This window comes from Mustela lutreola, chromosome 7 (genome assembly GCF_030435805.1).
Source record: "Mustela lutreola isolate mMusLut2 chromosome 7, mMusLut2.pri, whole genome shotgun sequence".
Classification (NCBI taxonomy): Eukaryota; Metazoa; Chordata; class Mammalia; order Carnivora; family Mustelidae; genus Mustela; species Mustela lutreola.
The window spans coordinates 101,739,579-101,755,203 of NC_081296.1; the positions used below are offsets into that span (position 1 = coordinate 101,739,579).

The 15,625-nt window shown below is 33.3% G+C and overlaps 1 protein-coding gene across 1 annotated transcript in view; it reads right to left on the reverse strand.

Annotated features, from left to right (window-relative positions):
* Positions 1-3,027: 3,027 nt before the first annotated feature.
* Positions 3,028-15,625, reverse strand: part of MDGA2 (MAM domain containing glycosylphosphatidylinositol anchor 2) — an 879,614-nt gene continuing 867,016 nt past the window's right edge. Inside the window, exons 16-17 of the mRNA XM_059182014.1 lie at positions 9,858-9,963; positions 3,028-7,404 (exon numbers count right to left, since the gene is read on the reverse strand). Coding sequence (XP_059037997.1) covers positions 7,316-7,404; positions 9,858-9,963 — 195 coding nt within the window. The 3' untranslated portion in view covers positions 3,028-7,315. The remainder of the gene's footprint in view (positions 7,405-9,857; positions 9,964-15,625) is intronic.

A 15,625-nucleotide genomic window follows, 5' to 3' on the forward strand; every position in this document is an offset into this window, starting at 1 on the left:
AGTGGAGGATGTTGATTCAGAATGGCTACCCTTCTGGTATCCTCAAATACCCCTGTATTGGAAAGGCTTTTTGAATACATGCAAAATCCCAGGCTTGTACATGACACTGTCAGAAACTAAACCAATGAAAAAGGAAAGATGCATGTTTATTTCATTAAAAAATTATAACAGACACTGTACTACTTATAGTTTCACTTACTTAACAATTAGTTACTGTGTAGTGACCGTGTACTAACACTGTACCATCTTTTATTTCAGGCACCTTGGCCTGTTGAATGGTCTTAATATTGGAAATTAAAACATATAATTTAAAACAGAAACAAAATAACAAAAATTAGTTCTCTCTGTTCAACACAATTCTCAATTTTGAAAATTAATTTACCATTTTTGTTCCATATAAGAATTTATGCTACATAAGAAATTTCCAGAACTAAATAAATATTTCCCTATTTTTAGAATTGTGTTTTATAATTTGATTATTATAGAATTCATAAAAATATTTGCTTGTTTAAATATACTTCAAGTTTAGTGGATAATTGGATCTCAAAAAATATATACTATAACAAACTCTAGAAAGGAGCTAAGATTGAATTTAGCTAGAGTTCATGATCTCTCTAATATATAATTAAGCATAATACTCTACAATTAGTACATTTTGGTTGAAAGTAGAGATCCTATGCAGTATTAGTCTCATGTATAGCAATGGCATTTGACATAAAACATGCAGAATTAATTTCATTTTCCTTGGTTTAACCACATAGTAATTTTGTTTGCAAAAACATTGACATTTGCCCTTCCATTAAGAAATATAATCACTTTTTATTAAACAAAGAAATGCCAGGAAATCTTGTTGCAAATGCTTACGCTGGTTTCTCAATTGCCTTGTCTTCTCATTTTTTCTCACACGCAGGAGACATCTTCTGTCCGTGAAATTTCATTGATTTTATCACTGAAAGTGACATTGCTGCTTATTTCCTAGGTTCAGTGAATAAGTTCTATTCTAAATATAGCTCTAAATCATGGGTTAATTCAATCACCATTAATTCAATAATCTCTATAGAACCTAGATAAGTTGGAAGTACTTAAACTTGTTAAAAGATACAGTCCTTGCCCTGGGGTAGGTTACAATTTCAGCTGGGAGCAGATATTCAGACAATTAAAGAATACTTTGAAGGAATGTAAGTACTAAAGGAAATCAAAAGATGGGTAAGGTCCTTAATTCAGGTATTAAACTAAATAGCTTATAAAGAATAAATAGCATTTTAATACATAGGAGTTGATTTTTACACACAATTAATGGGTCTATTAATGATAATTGTATTCACTTTCCTAAAATTTCATGGATGTACTTAGAAATATAATACCAAAGACAGAGAGAAAATTAAGCTATGCAAGTTATTCATTAGGATTCCATTTATACTTTGGTTCACTTGAATCACTGTCAAGCACTGTTATTTTTTTCCCTCAGAAAACCCACATGTAGCCTACAGTGTCCCCATGAAATATATGACTGAAGCTATCTTCCTGAAGAACATTAGTGCTGTAATATTTAGTCGATATTTCACATATCATGCAGAAGCCCAGAATTACTAAACTGAGCCATAATTCTTAATTCACAATTCATTCAGAAAGATTTTTTAGTGCCTACTTGTTTAACATAATCTTATAAACGATCCCTCACAAAGGATGTAAAAATCAACACATATCTTTAATGGGCTAATTGTGCTTCACTGCAGTGTTGAGTCCATAAAAGCTTTTTAATAGTGAAAGAAATGATGGCATTTTCATCTTAATTTGCAAATATAATTGCCAATCTAAATAGCTTTTTGTTTCTAACTTAAGTGCTTATTGACAGCAGAAATCTCCCCAAAACACTAATAGAGTATTTAACATAATTGCATTTATTGAAAGAAAATCCAAGGGAAAATAACATACAGCTATCTGAAACTATTTAGCATAAGTAAAATATCAAAATGAAAAGTAAGTTAAATCTAAACTTCAAGATCTAAAATGTAACTAATATTCAATATAAATTCAATACAATGTATATTTGATTAAACTTACACATTTAAATATACTGATGAGATTCAAAAAATAAAAATGATATCCTGGAAATCCAGGACAACAATTAAGAGCCATATGAAAACAAACTGAAACTGACAAGCTAATCCTTATTTCATAGAATTTCCCATCATTTTTATTGAAAAATAAGAATATTTTTTAGCTCAATTCATGGAAAATTAGAACAATTGAAATTAAATTCAATCAGTTGTAAATATTCTCTTGAGAAAACTATTTCATTTCTATCCAGAGTTTAACCTCTATCCTGCTCAAAATTTTGAATAATGATCCCTTAATTTCAGTGTACTCAATGTGGGTTCAGGGCAGTGAAATCACTACTCATATTTTATTTTTATTCTAATAATGTCAATAAAGAAGTACATATGGAAATATATGGAATGGTTATTGCTCCCTAACTTTCAGTTGTTTCTAAACAGACATGAACATATGATGGATTGATTCTGAATTGACATATTGCCCATTCAAATTTCAAATCTTTGAGTTGTAATTTTTCTAGTAGTAACATATATTTGTAGATATTATGAATACTCAGCAAAGAGCTCTTTAATACCAGTTTTGAAAAAAGTTCTTTTGTGGTAGCTTTTCTGCTAAGTTGAAGTAAAAAAATGTCAGAGACGGCTTTTTAAAAATAAGCACTAAGAAAACTAATTAAACTGGTTAGACACAAAAGGAACGTTGTAGGAAAGGAAATAGCATGGGCTTGAACCCTATGACTTTATTGTTTTCACAGAAAATGCAATAACTCCTCATTGATATCAACTACCCAGTTGCAAGAAGAGTATATACCTTCTGCTTTGTTGAGATGCAGGCAAAGCAATTTTTAAGTAGTCATTAACCAAAAGGAAATGAATCTGAAGTGAATTTTTTTCCAGTTCAAATACTGTTTTGAGGCCCTGATCTTTGAAAGGCACATAAAAAAAAAAAAAAAAAAAAAAAAAATTGTTGTTGTTAAAGAAACGCATTCAAAAAGAATCCTTTGAAAATCACATTAGTCTGTCACCATCTTTCAAATCACTAATCAAAACAAACAAAATAGGTCATGAAAAATACCACAGCCAGTTTCATAAGTCTTAAGTATAGAACTGAATTAATTAATTGTTCTTCAAATTACACACTTCGACAGGTAAGTTTATTATAAAGTCTTAAAGTAAAAATGCATGTTTGGTGAAAGTACAGTTGTCATTCATATTTTGTCATATTTTAAAATAAAAGAGTGGGATTATTTTTACTATTTGTAACATGATGTAACTGACTAGCTGCTTTGTAATTCTGATTATTATAATGATCATAATTCACTGCCATGCCAAAGTCAATTGTGTGGTATATGTGAAATGGAGTACCATTTGTTTTGGCCTGTTGTACGACATTGTAGTGTATGTACCATGCATCTTTCAGATCTCTTTAAGAAAATTTCATGGCAGACCAAGCTTCTAACTTACTAAGTACTACGAATCACACAGAACAAGAAAACATCTCAAACCAGGGATACATAGCATATTGTAACTCATGATGGGACGAAAATATAGGTAGCAGAAAGAAAAAAAAAAGAGAGAAGGGCTAGATATGTATATAACATCTGTAAGAGAAGATTGAGATTTTTTTAAAAGCACAAAATAAAAAGTTGTTATTTTTAAATAATGCATAGGCAATGAGTATTTAATATAAATCCTACAAATATGACAGGGCATCCTTTTCTCACTTTTGAGATTGTTGAAAAGGAATGGTATTGGGCATGATTTGGCTATTCTGGAGACTTTAGTGAATTTGGTGAATTTCAACATATCTAAGATGCCATCAGTTTTAATATGCACTTTTATTTTATGTATCGCTACACAGAAATGTGACCAATTGTAGTTAAAATAGGCCCAGTTGCAGAGATGTTAAAATATGGAGGAACAAGCATCTTTGAACTACTGAAACAGAGTAGGTTCCTAATTAATCGGATCAGTTACTGACTCTAGGAAATTACATGGTTTAATCTTTCTCCCAGAGAATTAAAAGCTCCATTGCCTGATGCCTTCCTATAAAGAACAACAATAACAGAAATGGCATCAATTACACTTAAAATGTCATCAAAAAGAAAAAAGGGAAATATGTTGGTGAGTTCAACTCTTAATAAATACAAAAAATATTAGGAAAAGAAAGGCAGTTGATAAACAGGTAAGTGCTTTAAAGTCATCATTCTTGTAACTAATGTTAAACAGGAGATTCCTTAACACAGTTTACATTTCACTTATCCCAACCTTTTAAAATTTCCCACATTTTGATTCATTTTCTTTCAATTAAAGCAACTGAACATTTGATCTGGAATGCAAAACATTCTACAATTCAAAGATTGTTGGTTTATATAAATGAACCCACTTGAGATATATATTCTAATTTATTACCTTATCAATAAATCTGATTGTTTTGCAGTTCTTCTCATTGCCCTTTGTACTTGGCACTCATTTACAATTTCTCAAAAATTTAATCAAAATTAATTTTTGAAGTACCAGCCAGTTCTCATGACTTCTGAGGCATGTTGTATTCTTATTGCGTGAAAGGTTATAAAGGACTTCAGTATTTTATAAGGATTGAAGCTTTCACTTGCAACAATTTCTTTATGCAGTGTTAATAAGGAGAAAAGAAGACTTGATTATTTTCCTGGAAAGGACGAAGGTATATCCAAATATTCTAAACACACATTTTCTTTTAGTTCTTTGCGAAAGTCTCACTCAAATCAAATTCAAGATAAGGGAAGAAGGCTGCAATGAGCTAAGCCTTTCTTTAGATGAAAACAGTTTTATTAGTATTATCAGCAATGATTGTGCAGAAAATCAGTTAGGAAGGATGATCCACTAATGTGGGACAGTGGAGGGAAGTAGTTAGTTGCCATATAAAATGAAAGTCAAGGTGAATGAGAGTTAGTAAATACTAAGTGCCCTAAATATTGTTTAAACTCTTTGGTTTGGATTTGATAAAACAGATGGTTGACTGTAATTCTGAAAATTTTCAATATGCCTGATGTGTTAAAATAAATTACAAAGCTTATTAGTTAATTCTGTTTAATTTAAAGGAATTGGTTTAGCTCTTTTATCACTACCTAGATATTCCAGCTGGTCCCCTCTTTAACTACGAAAATGAGCATTAAATTCCAAGTTCACATCTGTTTCATATTTTACTTTCACAGGTTTGACTTTTGTTATTTTTGTTGTTGTTACATGTATGAAAAGTATGGAAGAGTGCATCAGGGGTTCCTATTAAATTCTTTCCTGCAGACATTAAGGTATATGAAGCCCTGAAGATTTATCCCATGGTAACATAACCAATAAATTATATAACTAATCTCATTTTGGTGACAAGTAAACATTGCTCAACAAACACACATACCGCTTTGCATACCTTACCTGGAAAGAGGCTTTATTGAACATAGCTGTAAAATTATCTTTTAAGTTGAATTATTGAATTTGCACAAACATTTCTACAGAATTTTTTTTCTTTTAAAAATCAAGCTTTGTCATTTTCCACTACATTTTGTTGTGCTTTTTATATTAATATTTGCAAATGTTATAATTTAATACTTATATCCCAATTACTTGCATAATCAGTTTTTTTTTAAATCCTGGGGTGTTGAAAGAACATATAATAATAATAATAATATTCTTCTTTAGACAAAAGTCTTTTTAAATGAAGTTAAAAGCTGAGATAATTTAAGGAAAAAGATCTTCAAATTTTCATAACCAACAGGTTTAAGTGAAATTTACAATGCGTTGGAAAACTGGCTGGTTAAAGGTATGATTTGTCCTCAGGTAGCTCAAAATCATTTTTACAGGTTTTCGGTTTTTTGTAAAAGTGTTTTTAATCTTGGTAAAATAATAAAATAATATTTCACAATTTGCACAGAGTCTGACTAAAGGGCAGAGGCATATTACCTTCAGTGTTTAGAATAAAGCCAGATTTTTCAGGCCCAGTTCCGCTGTAGAGTTTGTGCACACTGCAATCACAAACATTTTCTTGCTCCCTCTAAAGCTAGGGCCAATTTCATTTCAAATGGAGGTTAGAGTAAAAAAAAAAAACACTCTTGTGTTTTACCACCTTCTGCGCTAAGTATTATCTCAACAACCTTTTGCTCTGGTTGACCCATATAATAACCTGGAAGAAAAAAGTGTTGCTCCCATGTCTGGTCTCAATGGAAGTTATTTTCTAATGGACAATAAGCCGAAAGGCCATGGCTGTCTAGGAGGTCAAACAACAAATATCTCGTCTGCATGGGCTTACGCAGCAGCTCCGGTCCTTTCTTCTTCAGAAGCGGCTTTTGTGGTCTTGCCTGTAATTTGCACATTTAGGCTCTGTAGTTTGTTTATAAAATAGTTTTACACAAACCACTCTTAGCAGTGCAAGCTTCTGAGTTGAAAATTATTCAGGCTTGTTTCATTGAAGGCACTTGGTTTCCATGGCAATTTATAAAAGATGGTGGTTTGGTTTCTTCATTGGAACAGATGACTTAGTTTGGGTGTTCAAGTGGCCGCAAGCAAACTCCGATAAGCCTGTGTAATATGTAAGCCCAGGTTTACCATCCTGGATAGTAATGCATGCAAAAAGAGACAGCATACAGTTATCTAGCTTAGCCATGGGAGGAAAACAAATAATAACAATAAAGATGGGATGGGGACAGGTGGGGAGGAGCACGAATGTTTTAAATAATTCTGAGTTCGGGTTATTTTTAAGGAACGGTAACAACCAAAGGTAAAAGGGCCTACATTTATTTAATTCTCTACGTAAAACCTTCTTGAAAGGAAAATAAATGCCAGCTCTTCACGTACCCTGTTTACAGTGAGGTTTTTGTTGGCAGGCCATTAGGTTTCCATGGTAACAAGCAAACTATTCATTTGAAACAAAACCAGCCATGACTTTGTGCTTTGACAAGGATTTCTATAGCTTTTTTTTTTTTTTTTTTTCCAGAGTTCAACCAGATGACCAGATGATGCTGTAATCTTTTTAGCCACAAAAGCACCTGAAGGTCTCTTCTCTACTCAGGTCAAGATTATCTTTTATATGTAGTTTGGAATAAGTTATACTTCCATGATGTCTTTTTATCCCCAGTGCTTTAAAAAATTCGTTTTTATTATTTTATTTTTGAGTCAGTAGTCAGTGGAGGAATCTTTGGTAGTTTGTTTTTTCAATGTCCATTTACAAAGACTCTTTCTTCATGCCAGTGCCTGGTGAATCTTTTATAGCCTCTGCCAGGATAAGGTCACCTTCGAGGACTTAAGATAGAGATGAGGACGATGACCGGAAAAAGCCATAGATGTACTAAAATTCCAACAGCACCATCAACAGAATCTAAAGACAAGGAAAATAAATGCCAAGAAACAAACAAAAAAAAAGAATAAATATTCTATGTAGCTACCAATACAACTTTGGTGAACTAATAAAACAACAGTAGTATGTGGAAAATATTTTTGGAAAATACTTTTTTGTTTGTTTTATTAGTCTATTTCCAAGACATGTGAAAAGGAAAATAAAGGTGTTGTTAGAAAAGTAGAAATATTTTTAAGTTGATATGATATGCTTGAGAACTTGTCCAGAAGGTATTTGTCTAAGTTTTTGGCTGAACTCAACCTCAGAGTCCTTCTAGCCACCTGGAAGTATGCACACATAAGAAATTGTTAGAAATCCTAAGAGGCCTTTTTTCCCCCCAAAGCTTCCAAAAATGATTAAGATTAAAGGCTGAGAGAAAAACTACTTTCTATGAAAACTAGGAAGGGATTGTTAGGGGTAGAAAATCAGCCACCATAAATAGTGGATTATATATGCTTAGGTCAGTCCTGTACCTATAAATTGAATAAATAATTATCTATTCAATGTGAGTTTTAGAATCAGTCCATTTAAAAAAATCTGTTCCACGATTCTGCCTTAAGATTCCTATCATAATTGGTGTTTCAAATAAAGCTTCATGTCCAAGTGATACGTTGTAGAGTATATGCGTTGCCCAGGAGGGCTAACATGAACAAGTACCATAATTCAGTCATCTGGCTTAAGTTACAAAATGGCTCTCACCTAGGAGAGAGGTAGATTTTGGACACAAAAGACAAGTGCAGCTTTTAATAGTGTGGGCCGTGGTACTGCCTGAGAAGGTTTAGGAACCAGAGCACTCAAGAAGAGGCTTTTGGCTGCCAGGCTGGTTTGTACTTAGAAATTAACATTAATTTAATATTCACCAAACAATGTTTGTCACCGTGAGCTTAGCAAATACTAGTTAAGTAGATACAGGTGTAACAGGATACTTTCTCATACCAAAGAAAATGTTTCTGCTTAATAAGGTTGCTTCCTCTGATTTATAAAGGCTGAATAAAAATACCCCCAATATGTACAGATATATCTTATTTAAAACAGCCACACATTTCTCTGACTTTAGAAGAGAAGATACCTGATTTTGAAAGTGTTGTATTTTTGTAACAGTAAAGTCCTTTGGGGTTTGCATCCTCATTTCACTGTTGCTACTCTTACCACTTCTGTTTTCTCCATGAGGGAGAATGTTCTCTCTTTCTTTCCTCATTTGGAAAGTTTCAATGTTTTGAATTTAATTTATAATAACTTTCGGTGATCAAATTATCCAAATGTATCCAAATTATCCATGGATAATACGGAGGTTATCCAAATTATCCAAATTATCCAAATTTCTATGTAAGATAGTAACCACCTTCAGTGGTTATTATTATTACTAGAATGTTACTGTGACTGATATATGTTATGAAATTCAAAAGAAATCTCATTCTCCTCCTCCAAGGAGAATGCATGCTTTTCTGCGCATTTTGCAAATCTACTTCATGTGGATACTGCTACTGGTTTTCTAAAGCAAAATTAGCCAGACACAGGGAGAAATTTTTACTGAATCTGTTACTCAGAATGCTAAGTGTAATGACAAGGAGGTGAAGACTATGAGCAAAGTGACTCATTGTTATAAACAATCTTAGTTTTTGTCTTTTTACAATGCTTAAAAATGGAGTCAGTTCAGTTTGTATGAGCAATCACTGGGTAGTTGCAGAAATTTAACTTTCAACATCTAGACTAATATAATTTTTCATTAAATACACTCAAACCAACAAAGACTCTGATTTGCTCTAGACTTAACAAAATGGATTTTCATGCTCCTTTTATACATACTAAATAATTAATGAGTTATTTGTGTAAATTTAGCTTGATCAATATCCCTTTATATAAACACGGAAGTAAAGATTCCAGATGGGCCTATGAAAATACTTCAACTGGAGGAAATTTTAAAAGACATGATTTTAGTTTTTCAACTGTACATGGATAATATGGAGATGAAGATTTTAAGAAGGAGCTCAATACATAATTCTGATGTTTTTGCATTATTTATAATTTTTAAATTTATGTCTCTGATTCAAAACATTTTTGTGGTGACAAAATAAAATCTGAAGATATTATTAAACTATAATATTCAAACCACAGTACAAAAATGAAACCGAATTACTAAACAAGATTGTGATGCACATAGAAGAATTATACCAGAATACCAGAAAAAAAATGGGCTGATTTATTACATAGACCTAAGCCAAAATTACTTTTGTCTTATCTTAGGTCAAATATACATACCATCAAATTTAATACTTTGTTTTAAAAAATCTTCAAAATTTTAGTGTCTCACATATAAGGAATTTCTAAATTTACAAACCAAAAATAAATGAGTTTTAAAAATTAGACCATTTTAGTTTAATAGTTATTATGTTACTTTAATATCACATCAAACCAGTCCAGGAATAGACACTTACTCTTAGTCGTTAGGTCTTGTTTTGCACATTCTCCTTCTGCAATTGACACATCATCAATGGCAATGTCACCTTCTATGCCAGGACCTCGAATACCTTCAAAAATGAGCTATAAATATGAATGAAACAAACCTAAATGTCTATCTTTGATTTGTAGATGGATTTTATTGAGAAATCAAGGAGCCAAACCTAAAACTGACAGAAATTCTGACATTTATTATCAATGGTCTTTAAAAATGTTACTTACAAAAAACATAAATGTTCTTAACAAAACCAGTGACAGGATATTCCTTGCTTACTATTAGTTTTTCACATCAAAAGCTCTGTGTTGATTTTCAAACGAAACAAAACTGAGTAACATAATAAAAACTACCACTACTACAAACCCCAGCACTTTTTGTTTTCAGGGGTAAGGAAAAAGGTTTATTTGAACAGTATTTCTCTAAAATAGATGTCCTCCAATTTTGTCTAAACACGTAACACTGGTTTTCTAGAAATATTTTCTGGAATGAATCAGTTCTGCGTTATTTACAACAGTATTATGGTTACTGAAGCTCAGAACAAGGGATTACCATCTTTATGAAATTTGTTTACTCTCTTGCAAAAATGTGAATAACTTTCTCACATTCCTATACGTTATATCTATGATTTCACTTTTGACAATCTACCTTTAAGAACTGAAGATATTTATGGGTTTACCTATGTTGAGTATTTAATGACAGACTTTTGAATTTCAACAGTGATTGACATTGAGGTTTAATACATCAAAGTTGAAAGAATAGCTAGCTAATGAAATCACTCTCCTATTATTACTAAATTCTGAATACAGTGACAAATAAGGACATCAGCAAATTTTTATTATTTCATTTTTACAGAAATAAGACTGTTTTAAAATTTTCTCTCTAACCCCACAATTATTCCTTGCTTCTAGCAAAACCTTTTAATCTTTTTGATATGAAAAAGCAACTATGCATTTAGTGATTATATTCACAAACATTTCTACATGCCAAAATGAAATATCTAGTTTGGTCTTTCCAAGGAAAAATTAGCTTAATGAAAAGGTGTTTCAACATTGAACTGATGTGTGCATTTTTATACAATTTCTAGTCTTGTTTCGTTGCAACAAATTAGAGGGAAAGTCTATTTTTATCGATGCCAATATCCTTGGTTTTGTTTTTGCCTTTGAAAGTATCTTGATATGGTTCACTAAAGGCAAGTTTGTGGTGATTTTCAGAAAACTTAGGCTACCTTTGAGAAGTTCATCTGTTGTTCTCTGATGTACTATATTAATTTTATTGACAGAGATTTCTTTTTTTTTTCTTTTTTTAATTTTTTATTTTTTATAAACATATATTTTTATCCCCAGGGGTACAGGTCTGTGAATCACCAGGTTTACACACTTCACAGCACTCACCAAAGCACATACCCTCCCCAATGTCCATAATCCCACCCCCTTCTCCTAAACCCCCTCCCCCCAGCAACCCTCAGTTTGTTTTGTGAGATTAAGAGTCACTTATGGTTTGTCTCCCTCCCAATCCCATTGACTGAGATTTCTAAGTGATAAGCAGAAGCCTTAGTTATCAACTTTTGTACTGAGTCCCTTTTCCGCACTTGAATATAATATAATCCACATGAGTAAGAATAATTTTCACGATTTGATAGGAGAAAAAGGTTCAGAGAAATTTTTATTTTTATGTTTAACTTGTGTAGAAAGAGTTTCCTCCTTACCTATGTTGAGATAAATAAGTTAATAAAGAATTGTCCAAAGCTATTTCTTTGAAAAACATCCAAAATGCCATGCATCACTGAAGCCAAAACAAAATGGCAGACCAGAATTAAAATATGGTATAGAATCAAGTTAGTGGTATACAGATTCTCAGTCCTCAGAATCAGCAATGAAGTATTACTTTGGCTGCCTGAAAATAATGACTTGCATTTGACATAGGGTGGTGTTTTTGAAAGTTATCTGGAAAGTGGCTAAAAAAATCCTCAGAGGACTGTTTTAATCACAAGGTCCTCAAAGTGAGAATTAAAAATACCAAAATCAATGGTATAAAAATCCAAAAGCACTGACATCAGAAAGGGGGAAGTCACTTTAGTGACTGTGGAATATTACACATTATGGATATCACATAATTTATTTAACTAGCACCCTACTGATATTGGTAGACATTTAAATTATTTTCGGCTATTCTGAACAAGACTGAGATTAATGCATTTTATTTTTTATTTTATTATTTTTAAGTAGGATCCATGCCCAGTGGCGAGTCCAACATGGGGCTCCAACTCACAAACCTGAGATCAAGACGTGAGCTGAGATCGAGAGTCAGATGTTTAACAGACTGAGCCACCCAGGTGTCCCAGGATGAATGCATTTTTAAAAACATTAATATACACACTTTTTAAGAACACACAGCTCTTTAAGGTCATCATAAATTGCCCCTATCAGCACTATTGCCTTTTTCCTACCCATGGGTTTTTTAGTCATTGGGTATTTTTGTTTTGTTTTATTTTGATATGTGCTGCTTACCTGGTCGAGAATCAATGTTAGAGTAAATCAATGGTTATTCCCACCCCCTTCTTAGTTTCAGTCATGTGATGCTGAGTCTTCTCTCCTGAAGATAACAACATGAATGGAGTGTTATCTTGGAGAAAGTCAGAAATCACAGATTCATGATGATATGCATCCATAAAATCCAACATGCTCCACGTTGGCCCCATGGCTAATACTTAACTGAATAAAAGTGGAGTGCTATCATCTCAATTCTTTGTTTTTTGCAGGTACTAAAAGAATCGAATGGAGCAAATCATAGATTTCTGCCTTCCAGTCAGGTTTTAGGTCTGGACTGAAGCAGGAATGGGAATGTACTAAGAGAATTTTGTTTGGTAAAGAGGAAACCTCTTCGGTCATCAAGAGTTTTAATTTTAAAAGATGGTGTGGGAAGGAAAGGTTGTAAGCACTGCTTGTAGAAGGCAGTAAATTTGGGGTGTCCAATGCAGTCACAGCAAAGAAGGGGACTGAATTTCTTTGTGTGGAAAGTGAGGTGTTGGGGAGAAGACTAATAAGGGTAGGTTAGAATGTTCTGCACCTGCTCACACTTGAAATTCAAACAGATGAAACTGAAGTCATAATCTTTTCATTGGGAAAGATGTTGGAAAAACGGGTTAGGAGTACATGGATTTTCCATCTTAGGTATGTAGAGGTGAATAGGTGATAAAATTATCCACCCAAGTATTTTCTTCTAATTTAAAGCTCACAATTATTCTCACTTAGCAAGTTCTAGTTACCTGGAGGTAGGTGGAAATATAAAAAAGATGAGGCTGTTTTAAAAGTGAAAACTAAAATGTATAATACATCAAAATCATTTCTGAATTTTTCAAAGCTCCTTGCCCTGGAATAATGCTGCCATTGCTCAAAACCCTTCAGAATTTCTTTCAATGACTTTAAAGTATTAATCACTCCTACTTTTCCCATTAACTTCCTGTAACCTCCCTTCCTTCCACCTTCCTGTGCAGGTGAGACCTAGGTTTGTGTTTAAACACAAGGTCAGACCTGGGTCGGTGCTAAAAACAGAGTCCTGAAGCAGAGAGGCTGTGGAGGACACTGACACACTTCTTTTGTTGTAGGACTGAGAGGAAGTGCTGGAGAGCCTTCTGTGGTAAGTGTCAGAGTAGACTGAGTGATGCAATTTAATGTGTTTGCTTCCTCCCTGCAATATGTTGACTGGTGTAGCTGGCGGAACAACAAAAATACAAATCAACGAAAGTCAAATTTTCATGTGTTCAGAGGACTGCTTAGATCTAGAACATTCTCTTATATGAATACTTCATCCCTTGTGGATCCTGAATGAGTTAAGGATTAATAATAATACTTGGCTGATTTGTGAGTCTATTAGTTACATTTATCAGCACAACTATGGATAATACAGTTTGTCACTGAGTAAAGCAACTGAATTACTTTCTGTATAAGCATAGCAGGTGTTTTATTTATCATGTGTGGAAATAAATCAGATGTTTTATATATCGTGTGTGGAAATAAATCAGAATTATAGTAGTTACTAGTAGGATAATAAAAATAATTTCTGACAATTAGTCTCTTGGGATGGTTATATAATTAGTGTTTTTAATGTTTATTTGTGATTTTGTGATAATAGGGAATCCAATTCATTGGGCCAGAGGAGTATCATAGTCCTCCTCAGGGTCCTCTTTGAACAGGAAGAAAAAGATCCTGTGTGGGATATTTGTTTGCTTCCTTTTAATTTCCATTGCAGTTTTGCTCTTACAAAGATTTTTTTTTTTTTTAATTCCTACCTACTCTCACAAAGAGATCCTTATTGCATTGTTCTTTTTATGTTCTGAACTCCAACTATATCTTTGAATTATTATAACAACATTTTATAGACTCTAATACTCTCGTAAGTGGCTTCTGGACTAAGACTTAGAGAGATACCTTTTCCTGTATATTGTTTTTGATTGTAAAGTAGGTAATTAAAATAAAATGCATACATATTCCATTTAAACAATGTACCTTGGCCAAACTTTCCAGTTTTATATATAAACACTATATATATATATATATATATATATATATATATACAAACTTTCCAGTGTTTATAAAAATACTTGGTGACAACATTGAGATACCACCTTACATCAGTTAGAATGGCCAAAATTAGCAAGATAGGAAACAACGTGTGTTGGAGAGGATGTGGAGAAAGGGGAACCCTTTTACACAGTTGGTGGGAATGCAAGTTGGTGCAGCCACTTTGGAGAACAGTGTGGAGATTCCTCAAGAAATTAAAAATAGAGCTTCCCTATGACCCTGCAATTGCACTATTGGGTATTTACCCCAAAGATTCAGATGTAGTGAAAAGAAGGGCCATTTGTACCCCACTGTTTATAGTAGCAATGGCCACAGTCGCCAAAGTGTGAAAAGAGCCAAGAGGCCCTTCAGCGGATGAATGGATAAGGAAGATGTGGTCCATATACACTATGGAGTATTATGCCTCCATCAGAAAGGATGAATACCCAACTTTTGTAGCAACATGGATGGAACTGGACGAGATTATGCTGAGTGAAATAAGCCAAGCAGAGAGAGTCAATTATCATATGATCTCACTTATTTGGGGAGCATAACACATAACATGGAGGACATGGGGAGATGGAGAGGAGAAGGGATTTGAGGGAAATTGGAAGGGGAGGTGAACCATGAGAGTCTATGGACTCTGAAAAACAATCTGAGGGTTTTGAAGGGGCGGGGGGGGGGTGGGAGGTTGGGGGAGCCAGGTGGTGGGTATTAAGGAGGGCACGTATTGCATGGAGCACTGGGTGTGGTGCAAAAACAATGAATACTGTTATACTGAAAAGAAATTAAAAAAAAAAAGAAAAAAAAAGAAATGTAGTCTATAGAAAATGTCTAACATGAGCACAAAGTAATCTCAATAAGGAAGTTTATTTTATCACTGTTGGCAATAGGAGAGGGTGTAAATATGATACAGTCTACAGCTGAGGGATGGATAAATTATATTTATAAAATGCTACACTGCCTTGTATTTAAAATAAACTATATAGGGGCCTGGGTGGCTCAGTGGGTTAAAGCCTCTGCCTTCGTCTCAGGTCATGATCCCAGCATCCTGGGATCAAGCCCGGCATCAGGCTCTCTGCACAGCAGGGAGCCTGCTTCCCTTCCTCTCTCTCTGCCTGCCTGTCTGCCTACTTGTGATATCTGTCAAATGAATAAATAAAATCTTTTAAAAAATTTAAAAAAATTA